At 39.6% G+C, this 14,351-nt stretch overlaps 1 protein-coding gene across 6 annotated transcripts in view; it reads left to right on the top strand.

The window, feature by feature from the left end:
- Positions 1-14,351, top strand: part of PDE4B (phosphodiesterase 4B) — a 552,844-nt gene that overhangs the window by 522,819 nt on the left and 15,674 nt on the right. For 5 of the 6 annotated variants that reach the window (XM_021093173.1, XM_021093172.1, XM_021093170.1 and 2 more), the window contains 1 exon segment: positions 11,227-11,320. In XM_021093173.1, the coding sequence (XP_020948832.1) occupies positions 11,227-11,320 (94 nt within the window). 6 annotated transcript variants of the gene reach the window in all.

Here is a 14,351-nt window from a genome sequence, read left to right as displayed (position 1 = left end):
GGAATAATTCAGGAGGGATTTTCTTTTTTGAACACTTTGCAAATCTAACTGCATGATCTAGGACTACACGTTCCCATGTACTATGGTTTGGCCTGAGGGAACATTTATTCTTGGTCAGTGTAGAAATTTATAAGGCCCATTTCTTCACTACTGCTTATTTGCTCCCCAGGCTTCCTGTAGTACCAGCAGAGAGCATTACCTTCAGGGCCACTGTCTTTAAGTACATAGTTGTTTGTTATTTTTGTGTTGCCGGATCCAAAGTAGCATGATAAGGAAACCTATGTGAAGTGGCCTTGTTGCTTACACAGCACTCTCACCTGGGTTACCTCATCTGATGCTCGCCAAGAGGAGAGTATCCTTATATTTCCATGGTCAATGTGAAACCAAGATGCAGGAGAGATTGCTGAGGTGTCCAAGCCCTTCGGCCACTATATGGTGATGCTTAGAATCAAATCTCTTCTCTTTGCTCCAAAGTCAAATGATTTAAAAATAGCAGCAAAAGGGAAATCCACAGGGTAATTTATTTTACTCTTCTATGACTTGCTCACAAAACATAGAATTTTCAAACTAAAGCTCAACCAAACCTCCTTCCTCCTCAGCTTAGATATTATCTCTTTGGAGAGACCTTCTCTAATTATCCTAACTCAGCAGCGTATTTGTTTTACAATTTGTTGTCCCAGTGTATGATTTGTTGTTGTTGTTTTTGTAGTAGAACTTGGCTTTTACTCATTTCCTCCCTTAGATTGGAAAGTTATTGGTCACATGTATTGTGTCTACCTTGTTCACGATTGGAGTTCTAGCATTTAGAATAGCTCAAGTTTTGTGGTAGGCATTCTCATATGTATTTGTTGGATCAATGACATGAAGCCTCAGCAATTTTAATTTGTTGAGGACCATCTTTATTAATAATATAGTGGCAAATCTATTAGAACCCAGCAACCCTGTTTCCTGTTGCACTGTACATGCTACATGTAGGTGCTTCCCATGACTAATTCTAGTTTTTCTAATTGTTAGCTTTGAATGAAAAATCCCCATCTGGTTCCCAGTGACTCTTCAAAGTTGTTGTTGTTGTTTGGTTTGACCTTGGGGTATTTCGGCTTACCTTTCTCTTGAAAAGTCTACATCCTGTGGATCGGAATCTACACTCTACAGAGACTGAATACCTATTGCACGCTCAGCTGGGAGCATATTTGTGAACACATGTTGTGTATAAAACTCAGCCATTCTCCATATTGTGTCTGGAACATAGCAGCTTAGTCATTATGCCATTGTTTGGTTGTATTTTTCATTCCTGACATACTGCAAGCATTCCTCTCATCCCTACCCAAGACACATATTCATTTAATTCAGATGTGCTTCTGGATTGACCTTAACTGTGAAAATCTGAGCAAAATGCTTACTTGGTGCATTTATCCTTATGTCAGGCAGTCTGTGGTCATTCAAGAGTTCTAACGTCTCTTAATTTGAGGAAATTGGCTAAGTCATGGAATCATGAAATGCTAGATTCGAAACAGCTGGACATCTCCAAATAAACTTTTTAAAGATATGACTTTAACATAAAGCCATTTTGAATTACATGCAGTGAGCTTCAACCAGCTTTCTGGCAATTCTGGTTTACACTCCTTAGACTGGTGAATAATCTAAATGTCAACCAGCGAGCCAGAATGTCTATGAGTAACTCATGTGTCACGTAATCTATATGACATAGCACTGCATCATACCTGCAGCAGCCTATCATAGGAATATTCTAGTTAATTATACAAGCTACTGTCAACAAGGAAAAGAAAAGAGTTTAGATGCCAAAGAGCCAACTGAAACCTCCACCCAGATGCAAACCAAATGAAAAAGACACCATGAGTTCAAATTCTTATAAAATTCAGAGACAAAACTCAGTTTTAAGTACGAACTCTACAAAGGTCTCAGATACCTTACCAACAGCTGGATTTTATTGTTTCTTACCTTCCATTTTAAAGACTAAAAAACTTAGTCTCAAGAAACTCAACAACTTGCAAAGTTTCTCAGTCTAAATTAAAATACAGGATTTTATTTCCAGACTCAGTTGGAGACCCAGCTGATCCTATGTCATGTTGTTATGATGTTGGGTCCACTGTTAGAGTCTTCTTTATGCTGTTAGAGCCACTGTTAAGGCCATCCTGTAATCAGAATCCCCTCTTCTCCACGTATAACCTATGCATCCAACTCTGAAACTACTTTTATCAGCTTTTCATGTACCCAACAAACCTGTACCTCTTGGGGTGCACTGTTGCGCAAAACATCCATCCGTCTCTTCTAAATTTTGGTAGCTAATAATAGGTAAAACAAAATGCAAAACCAAGTATAACTATCTTTTTTTTTAGTATGAAATGACTTAAGACTACTGTATTCATCCTTTATGGTTTAAAAATATGTTCACATTTCTAACCTGTGGCAGATTCTTCCCAATTTGCAAGTACAAATTCTAACATAGGGGTTACCAAAATACCAAACAGATAACATATATTCATTCAGGGAAGAAAAGGATATTTCTTTGTAGCCCAGGGATTTTCTTTATTTATTTGAGAGTCCACAGAGTTGATCTTGAAAATTTCCAGACTCAGGGCTGTCCCAGCCCTGGGAAACTGCTAATCCAGAAGCAGTAATTCCCAGGGCAGGTTTTGAAGCATCCTGTTGTCTTATCTCAAGGAGTATATGAAATTTGCTAGCTGAAATCAATATAGTTGATATTAAACACAATACATGCCCCATATTGTGTTCAAAAGAGTGGAATGGTAATCTCAAAAGTCAACTATGGTAGATTTTTATGGCTGCAAAATATTGGAAATTTTAATAAGGCAATATTTGAGGCAAGATTGTAAACAACTCAGGAGCTGATATAAGATAAAATAGGAAATCAGTTCTTGAAGAGAATCATGACCAGTCCTTATCGGTTATGAAAAGAAAGTAGAATGTTTGGAGGATAATTTCCCTGTTCTGTGGCATTGCTTTTGAGTTAAAGCATAGGTCTTATTTTCTACTAGTTAGGAGAGGGCACTAGATTGAATGGGCCATGGGTCTGATACATGGTAAGATTTCTAATTTTAAAAATGTAACAAGTTGCAGAACCTTTGGCTATGAAATTGTTCAAAAGAAACCCAAAAATTGTTCAAAAGAAACTCCTTTGGAAATCACGTAAAATCCCATGGCCTTCGCAGTGGCATTAGAAGCTGAAGGTTAAACATTAGCCATCATGCACAGAAGTTGTGGAAACCTTAAATGGATAACTCGATAATGTACCCCAATTTCTCAATTTTTCTCAGTTGCTGCACTGATTTTTGTTATTTGCTGAAAAAAAGCCTCTGCTGTACTTAATTATAAAGTCACCATCCCAAATCTGCCAAAATACCTTTTTTTTTTTTTTTGGTCTCTTACTATTAATGACCAGATTAAAGGGGAAAGATCAAGTCTATAAAGTGAAATAGTGAGGCTCCAGTAACAGGTGCAGGTTTTAATGTGATTCCCACTGGAAAAAAAAAAAAAAAAGATTTCTGTCCAAAAGAACAAGTTTGAATATTTTAAACTATCTGAAAATATACAGTACCTCTAATCCTAACATGTTATGAGTGTATGACTTTGAAAACCAATCTCTTTAAGGGATATTTGGGACAGGTAGTATCTGGGACATATTTATACTAAGTAGAAACCTTTGTTGTTTATTTGAAATTTAAATTTAACTGGGTGTCCTAATTTTTATTTACTAAATCTAGCAACCCTACAGGAGTTCCCATTGTGGCCTAGCAGGTTACAAACCTGACTAGTATCCTTGAGGATGAAAGTTCAATCCCTGGCTTCGCTCAGTGGGTTGCTGTGTGAGCTCTGGTGTAAGTTGCAGATGTGACTTGGATCCCACACTGTGGCTGTGGTAAAGGCCGGCAGCTGCAGCTCTGATTTGACCTCTAACCTGGAATCTTCCATATGCTGCAGGTGCAGCCATAAAAAGCCAAAAAAAAAAAAAAAAATTCTAGCAACCCTACATGTGTGAAAACATGTATATGCCATGGTTTATACATATATCTATATGTGTGTATATATATATGTATATGTGTATATATGCATATACAGTTAAAATACATAGTGAAAATAGAAGTTTTTGGATATAAATAATTATAGTGTCTTTAATCTATTTTGTTGTCACTGTAGCAACTCTCAGAATTAGGGGAATATTAGGTCATGAGAAATCTCTCTATTTTTTATGGGAATTACTTTGGGTTAATAAAGGTCCATTTTTTAGCATCCCAACAATGTATGCCATATCTCCTCTTGAAAAGTTTTCCAAAATTCTAAGAAAAACAGATAGCTGCAAAGAGCATAGATTGATAGATAAGAAGAAACAACTAATAATTTTGAGAGCTGTTCAATGCCTGGTCTCAAGCTGTAGAGAAGTTATTTTGAAAATTATATTTAAATCCTTTTGGAGTTCCCCTCATGGCGCAGTGGATAACGAAGCCAATTAGGAACCATGAGGTTGAGAGTTTGACCCCTGGCCTAACTCGATGGCTTAAGGATCTGACATTGCCGTGAGCTGTGGTGTAGGTCGCTGACGTGGCTCAGATCCTGAGTTGCTGTGGCTCTGGTGGAGGCTGGTGGCTACAGCTCTGATTAGACCCCTAGCCTGGGAACCTCCATATGCTACAGGTGCAGCCCTAGAAAAGACCAAAAAAAAAAATTGTATTCAAATTCTTTTGATTTTTTTTCAGTTTTGTGTATGAAAGCACGAATGACTTATCCCTACCATGACTTTTAAAATGTCACTTGAACAGATACTTGTCTTCTAACCAGCAAGAGGAATTTATTTTAGTTTCATCACCAATGCCCATGTTTTGTTACAGAATTATGGCAGAGATGTCCAGGCTTGTTTTTCAATACCTACCCATTTATTATGGATTATTATTACATCACTAGACAGTTAAGAAGAGAATCACTCAATTCTAATATATTTAGATGTGTTTCTTTCTGATTTGGCAAATGGACAGTAAGAATGACCTAACTATATTTCCTGGAGCACCAGGGATTTGCTCTAGATATTAATATAGCAGAACTTGGGTGCTAGAATGGCCCATCGGGGAACTATATAATCTCTAGTTAAGTAGGTATTAATGGACAATGGCCTGTTATTCCTTCCTTAACCACATTACCATCTCAGTTCAATTTCCTTTGCCTCTCAAATAAGACAAACGTGTCACTAAAGGAATTGGACATCAAGTTTCAAACAGATGATACAGGTCATAGAGAAAGACAGAAAAGGAGCCGAGAGATGAGATGCATATCGTCAGCTAACCTGAAATGTTAAGAAGTGGGAACTTGTGAGTTTGATAAAGGGTTTTAGAGAAAGCTCACTAAATTCTCTTTGCTATTGTTACTGTCGTTGAAATCCGATTTTGCAAAGAACGTGTAGGTGTTTAGGAATTTGGGTTCTTCGCTTCTTTGGGTCTTTGTTAACTTCCCATGTAAAACCCAGGGTAGGGAAGAAGCAATTTTTTAAAATCAGAAGGAACCTGAGAAGGTCACCATTTTGCAGCTCCAGAAACAGAACCCCAAGAAGTTAATATATCTTAACCCAAGATCACACATCTGGTTAGTAGTGCCAGAGCCAAGCCAGGGATGAGCTCCCTTCCACGTCTCACTAAACTGAGCTACCACCGTCCAACTTCCTTCTACTACTACTAGCATTCTGTGATTCCAAGGAAGAATATTCAGCCCCTTCACTTTCCTAATGCCCGGGAATTCTTATTAAGCTATGACTAACAAAGTGTAAAATATGAGTCAAAATTCAGTCCCTAATAAAGTCATTGTGACTTTAATGAGTTTGGCAGTTGTTTCATACTGCAAAAACAGGAAGATCTCACACAATGAGGCGCCTGTCTCACAGATGGGCTCCTGCGCAGACGGCCACCCACAAGGGTGACTACTGGGGCTGTCTTCCTCTTTGGGGCACCGTTTTTTTGTTTTGTTTTGTTTTTCGTTTTTTTTTTTTTCTCCTGTTTACCTCATCTTAAGGTTATCGGTAGCAGGAAAGGGCCTGCTTTATCTAGTCTTTGATAGGATGAAGACTATTTTTGATCACAAAAGATGCACTCAAGTAATTTCCAAGTCACCCTCTAACAAGTTCAGCTCTTTCTTAAAAGTAGCTCTTTCATGTGTTGGAAACTAGCTCCTTGTATTATTACTCTCCTGGATGGATTAACTCTTAGAAACATAGACTCATCAATTTTTAGAACTGGGATGAAGTTCTGAGTTGATTCTGGTCCAGCCTTCCTGTGTGATTAATTTAACTAAGAACTCCTTTTTCAAGAGAATTGCTAGCTCGCCTGTGGATCTCTGCACCAAGCCCAAACCAATCCTCAGATGAGAAATACAGAAAAATGATAAAGTGTTCCATCACTTCAAGAGAAGTTGGCTTAGAAGAAAATATTCTCTGTATGCAGTATTAAAGCTAAAGAAAAACTGCAGCTGTGAAACAGAATGTTTATATCAAGTGTAATTAAATTTCAGCATTTGCTAGTCTATGCATTTTAAATAACTTCCCGCTATTAAAGATAGCCTTTCCCCAAAAGAATTCACATATGATTTTATAGAGAAGATGAAGTCTGGGCAAACAATATCTGAGCATTCAAATAGAGAATGATATCTTTTTCCCTTTTCAAAAAATAACTAATTTCTGGCAGTGTTCATGTATCGAGTTCTGGGCATAAGTTTCAGGAAGCACTGGGGGAATGTGTATTACTAAGGGTTCATTCACAAACTCTGCTTGTCTGTGTTGAAAAGGGGCTTTGGCCATTCCCTCTGGGGACATTATTTCTAGGTGAGCTCTAACAGGGTTTTCTTGTGAAGGCAGATTCTTAACTGAAAACGAGGATCTGTGTACCTTAGGTTGTAGAGACCCGTTCATGTTTGAAATAGTGTGCGCCTGTTTGTGGATTTCTCTACCACATTTATCTGATAAAGTAAACAATGTCTCTTCCCTTTCAATCTCGTGAGTATTCTGGCCACAGTGTCCCTCAGGAGCTATTTTATCTTCTGATCTGGACTGAACACCCAGCTTGAGAAGGAGACAGGGGGAGACTCCAAGGGTCTTACAATATAACACTCTGCAGGGATGGTAACTAGATCTTTTCCTTCGCTGGTGACTTATTCTTATGGGCTGAAGCACTTCCGATTTGGGTTTTTCTGTTTTGTTTTGTTTTGTTTTGTTTTTTCCAGTAGTGTTGAGAGGTGTGTTTTCTGGGAAATTTTGGTTGCTGGTAATTAGTGTGTCCAGACTGTAAGAGGCTGACATAAAATTTATCAGAGAATCTTGACTGGCTTGGGCTGAGAGGCTGAGCCCCGAAAATCATGCATCACTCTCATTTTGTATATAAAACTAAGGTGACTTCACCAGACTGTCATCTCTTATCAAGAGCCGGGAATGAAAGTCTAGATTCATCTACTACATTGTGGCTGCCTCTGGCTCAAACAGAAACCATTCCCATATGGGAATCAGACCCTGAAAACCCCACTAAGCCAAGTTCTCCAGCTGTCTCCCCAGCCTTAACCTCAAACACAAGCTATTCCATTCCTTGATGGGTCTCATCACACAGGCCAGCCCTCATCATACTAATTGGCCTCTGCAATATTAGAATATGAAAGATACCCCCTGTGCTCCCCCAAGGCCACGTCTGCCTGCCTTCGTTTGTACAGAGCCCAATATAAGTGGGCCCTTCATAAATGCTTTTTGATGAGAGCAATGATTGCCTTAGTCAGTGCGGTTGGACCCTCCCTTATGGTAGAAGGAAACCAAAGGCTGTTGCTAAGCAATGTTTAAAGGACTGGGTCAGTTTCTGACACTGAGTGACCTCCGTTTGCGTACTTTACCGTGTTGCGTGTTTTCTGCTTGCCTTAGGATGACTTTGGGTTTCGGTAACACGTCTATGCCCTTAGCAAAAGGCTCATAGGAGAACTAACTTAGGCATGAGAAGGTGGGAGGTGATTTTCTCCTGTTAACTACTTACCTGAGTCCACTGACCTTAATGTGAACTATGCCGGAAAGGTAGGAGCTTGGTTTATTCTCACCCCTGTAGCTTAGAGCCACCTCTCTGTCAGGGCCCTGTGGCAGTGGGAGGTGCCAACGAGAAAGTAAGAAGCAAAGTCTGTCCTCTCCTAACCTTTTAGGGTTGAATTTCTACCTATTTCTATATTCTGAGCTGAAGGGCAAATATGGCTTATAAAAATCGGCCCCACCCTCCCCAGACAGTTAACTGTTGTGGTTAACAAACACGCCTTAATATATCTACTTATTTTACTAGGATGAAAGCAGATGAAAACCATGAAAGTGGTTTTTGTTTGCTTGGGGTTTTGTTTGTTTGTTTTTTACAGATATAGCCTCAATGCTTTGCCTGGCACATTTGGGGTGTCCAATAAATATTTATCAAATACGTGAGATGAAATGGCATTATTCAACTGGTACAAACCTGACAGCCTCCAAAATCTTCCTAAGCATTTCCAAGCGACCAAAGCAATCAAAATGGGGATGACTGCCTGAGTGTTATATTTGGCTCGGTCTAGTGCGGAGACATAATTAAAGAAGTCATCTGTCTCTATGTTTTTTTACAAGATATTTTTTTGCAATGTTCCAAGTAAAGTTTGCTTCTTTGCCAAATTTCAGCTGATCCATCCGAGCCCAGAAACCTGCCTTTTCCAGCTTCTCAGGCGTTGTAAGTGCCTGTCTTTTGAGAACTGAAAATGAGAGGTTCTTATGACCGAGCAGCTCTGTCTCAAAAAATAAAGGACTTGGAACGTATTCGATTCACCCGGAGTTCAAATTGCAGAGACGTTCAACAAGTAAAACTAGCTGAGATGATTCATTCAGAGATTTCTGGGGACTGTTCTTAACATATCGTATCATGAGAAGACACACACATACAGCAGGGCTCTCCAGAAGGCATGGTTGTGCATGCCTCTTTGAGGACAATGCTTAGAGCATTGAGCCAGGGGGTGGCAACACTGACGTGCACTGGCTTCACCTCAAAAGGCCTGGTTTCCTGGGCACCGGCAGTGGCATGAAGGGAGCCTGGTTGCTTGAAGTGAAGCCATTGTCTGTGCAGGATGCTCATTTGAAAGGGGAATGCCTCACAGGAAGAGAGCCAATTGAGAGCGGGGCTGTTGCCATGGTACTTGGCTCTTCCTTTAGCTGCTGTACTTGAACTCCTGGGAGGCGGGGGGTGGGGTGGGGGGGTCGGGTAACTGAGGAGGGAGAAGGAGGAGAGTGAGGTGGGCCTGGGTAGGGAATCCTACTGCAGGGCTCTGGTCTTAGACGTTCTTCTTTCCTGTAATCTTTCTAAAGTGACAAGGCGAGAGCGAGAGAGCAAGAGCAAGAGCAAAAGAGAGAGAGGGGACACTACAGGAAAGACTCCCTCAACATGCTCCAGATTGCTAGCGCAAAATAAAAATTAATTTACCTCTCAAATATTTCGCACATGAATTCGAAGATGCAACACTGCAATACCAAAACAGCACAGTCATTCATAACCCCGAATAATTCTCCATTCATGCAGCAAACGATAGCTTGTATTTCCTAACACACTCCAGATCCTAGATGAAAAGGTGAAGTGTGTTTAATTCATTTATCGAATGCAGTCTCATGTGCATATTAATGAGCTGATGGAGGGTAGAACATCGCATTCTGTGTGCAAAATACTTTTCAAACGAAGTCGATTCTACTCGCATTCGTTGCATGGTGAAAGACATCTAAAGGCACTGGCACACTGCTGGTGTGCAAAAAAAATCTCCCCAAAGGCTAGCTAAAAAAAAATTTCTTGTATAATGAAATCCTAGTTTGAAAATGGCCACAGTTCTAATTTTTTCCGTTTTCTTTTTTAAATGTTTAGAGCATAAATGAATTAAATGCACATCACTTTGAAAGCCTGAGAGTGGCTGAGCTCTGAAGCTGCCTCTGCAGTGTCCTGGTCTCCGCAGAGGAGAGAGGGTTAAGAACACCTAGACGAAATGGGGGAGGGTTCCGACTTGAGATTTCCTTAAATATTCATGGGGCTTCCTCCATTTTAATCTTCTGCTTTAAAAAAGATGGCTGTGTTTCCCAGCCTGGCATCCCCTCAGGAAAGAATTGCTCCTTCCTTGCAGAGTTCAGCTGAGCAGGACTAATCTAGAGTGGAAACCCCTTCGGCCACCAGGACTATTCATAATTCATAAGTGCTGCAAACCAGCCAGCTGAATGCATTTGGACAGGCTCTTGCGCCTTCGTGCAATTCCAGATTTCATTACTCTCTCTGCCAAGAACGCAAGCAGGGAGCATAGGCTTCTTGCAAGAAGGGAGTGCTGAAATGGGCTTTGTTTGGATTAGGAAATGCCCTAAATTTTGAAGGCTTTGTCTTTCATAAGGTTTGATTTTTTTTTTTACCACCGAATCTGCAAGGCTTTCTCGATCCTTGTGGGACCGCTCTCAGAAACGGTGAATTCTTTCAAAGAGATTTGTGGATTGTTGCAAAGAGGGAATTCCAAAATGCCTGAGGCAAACTATTTATTATCTGTATCTTGGGGTTACATCAAGGTGGGTTAATTTGATTCTGTTATGTGTCTCTGATAGAATGTGGAACATTTACATCTGTATGTTTTCTGTGAAGTAGAAAATCTCTGTAATGATTTAATTGTGTTATCCCTTAGCCTTCTGACGGTGCTTACTGTGGAATAAGGGCATGCTATATTTCATTGTATTTAAATCCCCTGCCATGTTTTAATCGTATTCTTTTTATGCATCTCTATATACTTTTAAAAGCTGTTCCTTTTTTTCTTTTACTTTCCCTTGAACTTTTCACATTTAATCACCTCTCACTGTATTGGTTATTAACTCAAATTATATTTTAGAGTCGATTTCCAATAAATGTTTTTTAAAACGTGGTTACATTTTCAAGTGAAATGAGCATGATCTCTATGAAAATTCCTTTTCCCGTGTTTGTACCTTCAGAAGAAATCAAAAGTTAATTCTAAAAAAAAATCTTAAGAAAACCTCTTTTTCCCAAGGTGACATTGGAATAATTTCACTCTCAGGAGGTATTGTATTTTGTTGAAACAGTATCAAGTATCTAATGGCATCTGCTCATTCAATGCCTTAACTGTTAAGACAGTAAAGTTAGACACATCTAAAGTGATAATTTGCCATTTTTAGGTGTTTAATACCTTTTTGTTTTTCATAAACAGTTCAAAAGAATGCTGAACCGGGAGCTGACACACCTCTCAGAAATGAGCCGTTCGGGGAATCAGGTGTCTGAATACATTTCAAATACTTTCTTAGGTAAGCTATTCACTGGGAAGCCTGTTCCATAACTGAAATGTTTCAGTATTAATTCCTGCAACCTGTCAGGAACACCCATCCCTGTGTGAGTTTGGAAGGGGGTTACATCATAGAAAAACAAATCCACTTAAACTGAGAACTAAGGACAACCTTTCAGGTGAAAACAGTAAGCAGGAAGGTGTTGGTTTAAAAAAAATCAATGGAAATGCTTGTCAAAGACCAAAGGTTATTATGGGCTAATTGAATTTATATAGACTTCAGATCACTCTATATCTACCCACCCACTTCCATCTCTGCCAAGACCTCTGAAGGGGTGGGGGGGCAGTTCCAGTCATCCAGACCTTAGGGAAAACTCCGTTGGCTTCTCTGACATGGTGTTAACTTCAAGTTCTTCCAATAACTGGGCTTTGAGTAAGATGTGTCCTCTTAGGTGGTGTGTGAGAGATGGCTGGAGAACTATATAGGGATTTGACCTCCCTGTGAGAATACGCTTTGCAAATCATTTGTCTATTGTCTCGCTAAGTTCTTTCTTTAAGATAAATGGAGAAGAGTCCTCACATCTCTGACAGGGTGAGCCTTCTGCGAGCAGCATCGTTATCATCTTAATGTGATACTTCATTTATTATCTTCTGCTTTCACATTGCTAGTATTTAACACATAGCACTGCCAGGAAAGATTTGCATCATTGCCTCTCAACTACTGTCATGCATCCTGTTTGATTACTAGGAATTTCTGATCTCATGTGTAAAGCCATCCTGTTGTATATTTTTCTTGAAAGGCCTGCAGAATCTACAAATCTGCACTTCAAAGTGAATGGGTAGTATTTAGACTCTGATTCTGTTGACTTTCAATTACCTCTGAATTATGCTTATTTAATAGAATTGCGCTTTCCAGGGAGATGACCTATTCTTACAGCTGAACATTATACTGTCCCTCTTTTTGGCATTGCTACAAATCCTTAAAGCATTTGCTTTGACGTCTTATAGAAACACATACCTCCTCTGGTTTGATTTTTTAAAAATCCATTCATTTCTTTAATACCAAAGCAGTTTCTGCTATCAGCAGATCAGTCTTTGATCAGCCTGGTGACAGGCTCATGGCACTACTCTGCACCCAGTGGGCATTGGTGTGATTGACAGGTGCCTTCAAACCCTTTCCAGTACACCTGCGTCTGCAGCACCTGGTTTTCTCCAGTGGCAGTTGCCACAACCTTTGTCTGAGAACAAAAGACAAGATTTTTTTCATACAACCTAGTTCCAAGAGGTAACTAGAATCTAACTGAACAGAAAGCGTTATGTACTGATCCTTTTCTTCTCCATTATCCTCCCTTTATTCCTTGGAAGACAGGCACCTTCTCCTGTTCATTTTAGATCTACTTCATTCTGTGCAATACCCAATTATTTTTTCATAAGCAAGAGATTGCTTGGGGGACATTTGACAGGTGAAGGGCTGTGGGAGAGAAGAGAAAAATCAGTAAGTACAAGAACACATTTTTGTTTTTATCAACATTGCAAGTTAAAATACCAGGACATGTCTGTCTTCTCAGAAGTGACTCTACTAGGGTAAAGCTGTAGGAAGCCTCTGAGCCCTTCGTCATCCAAGGCTATACCTAAGCAGTCCTCTTTGCTTGTAGCCTCTTTCCCTATCTGCTTGTTGGAGATAATGAGAATCTTTTAGAATACCAGTTATTCTTATTTTATCACTAAAGGCTCTCCAGTGAAACATCTGAGAAGATAATGAGTTCTCAGGCTCAACACTGTGCATCTCAAGAACAGACAAATGTCAACTCTATTGAATATTCTGTGTGGTGTTTCTAATAAGGAAAACCAATCATTTGGCTTCTCATTATGCCAAAAAAATTGAATTATCAAGAACAGATTATTTGAATCTGCTGTATAGCACAGGGAACTCTACTCAATATTCTCTGATAACCTATGTGGGGAAGGATATGTGAATATGTCTGAATCACTTTGCTCTAGAGCAGAAGTTAACACAACATTGTAAGTCAACTATACTTCAATACAATTTTAAAAAATGAAAGAAAAGAACAAGTTGTTTGAGGAGGCTATTGGAATCTCAGTCCCTACAGACTCAGCATCAGGAGGGTGGTTTGTGTGAGTGTATGTCTGTGTGTGTGTGTGCACACACAAGATAAACCCCATCAAACAGACTAGACTGCTTAAAGTTTTAAATATTCCTGAGAACATTTAGGGAAAAAATTCAATCATAGAAACAAAAGATTCATCAGCTACCCCAACTGCAAAATAGGAGTCCTGGCATAGATGACACCCCTGTCCCTTCTAGCTCTAACTTTCTATGACTCTGATATGGGCAGAGCCTATCAATCTTGCTAAGACATACCTGGCAACCTGGCTTCTCTGGAATGGACCACAGACTTACACTGTGATCATCCTAAAAAGCAAACAAACAAACAAAGCTTGTTTCCAAACCTCAAGTGCAGCATATAGAGCCCCTCCTTCTGTCTTGCGAGCCTAGTAAGCATTCCTGGAGAACTCTGAAGACTTTTTCATAAAATATCAGATCTGAAGGGACCTTCATGGCCTCATCCCATTGCCTCATTTTCCAGGAAAGAAAACTAATGCCCAGAAGAGCAAAGTAACTTGACCAAGATTACTCAGCTAAAATATTCCTTAGCCATAAAACTTCACTCTCTTGACTGCAAGATCTAAATACCCATCACCTCTTTAACTAGGAAAGAGGGTTGTTAGGTTATCAGAACATGGAGAAGAAAATCTCACTTAAGGGCATTTAAGTAATAGATGTATGCTTTGGAGACAAGTCTTTAGGAATCAGGATTATGGGCCTAAAAATACGTGTGTTACAGTTTCCAATAATATAAAAGGCTCTTGTCAGAGCACAGCAATCATCTCCAAGAGCATAAAAGGAGAAGACCGCAGTGATTTAAGTAAAGCTTGAAGAGTAGGTCTCAGTAAGAGTCACCGAAATTTAAAATGTGTCATCTAGAAAGAAGGGAAATCCCTTCCTGCAGGGATTTGTGAAACTTGGGTTG

This window comes from Sus scrofa, chromosome 6, assembly GCF_000003025.6.
Source record: "Sus scrofa isolate TJ Tabasco breed Duroc chromosome 6, Sscrofa11.1, whole genome shotgun sequence".
In the NCBI taxonomy this organism is placed as follows: Eukaryota; Metazoa; Chordata; class Mammalia; order Artiodactyla; family Suidae; genus Sus; species Sus scrofa.
This window is presented reverse-complemented; position numbering and strand designations above follow the sequence as displayed.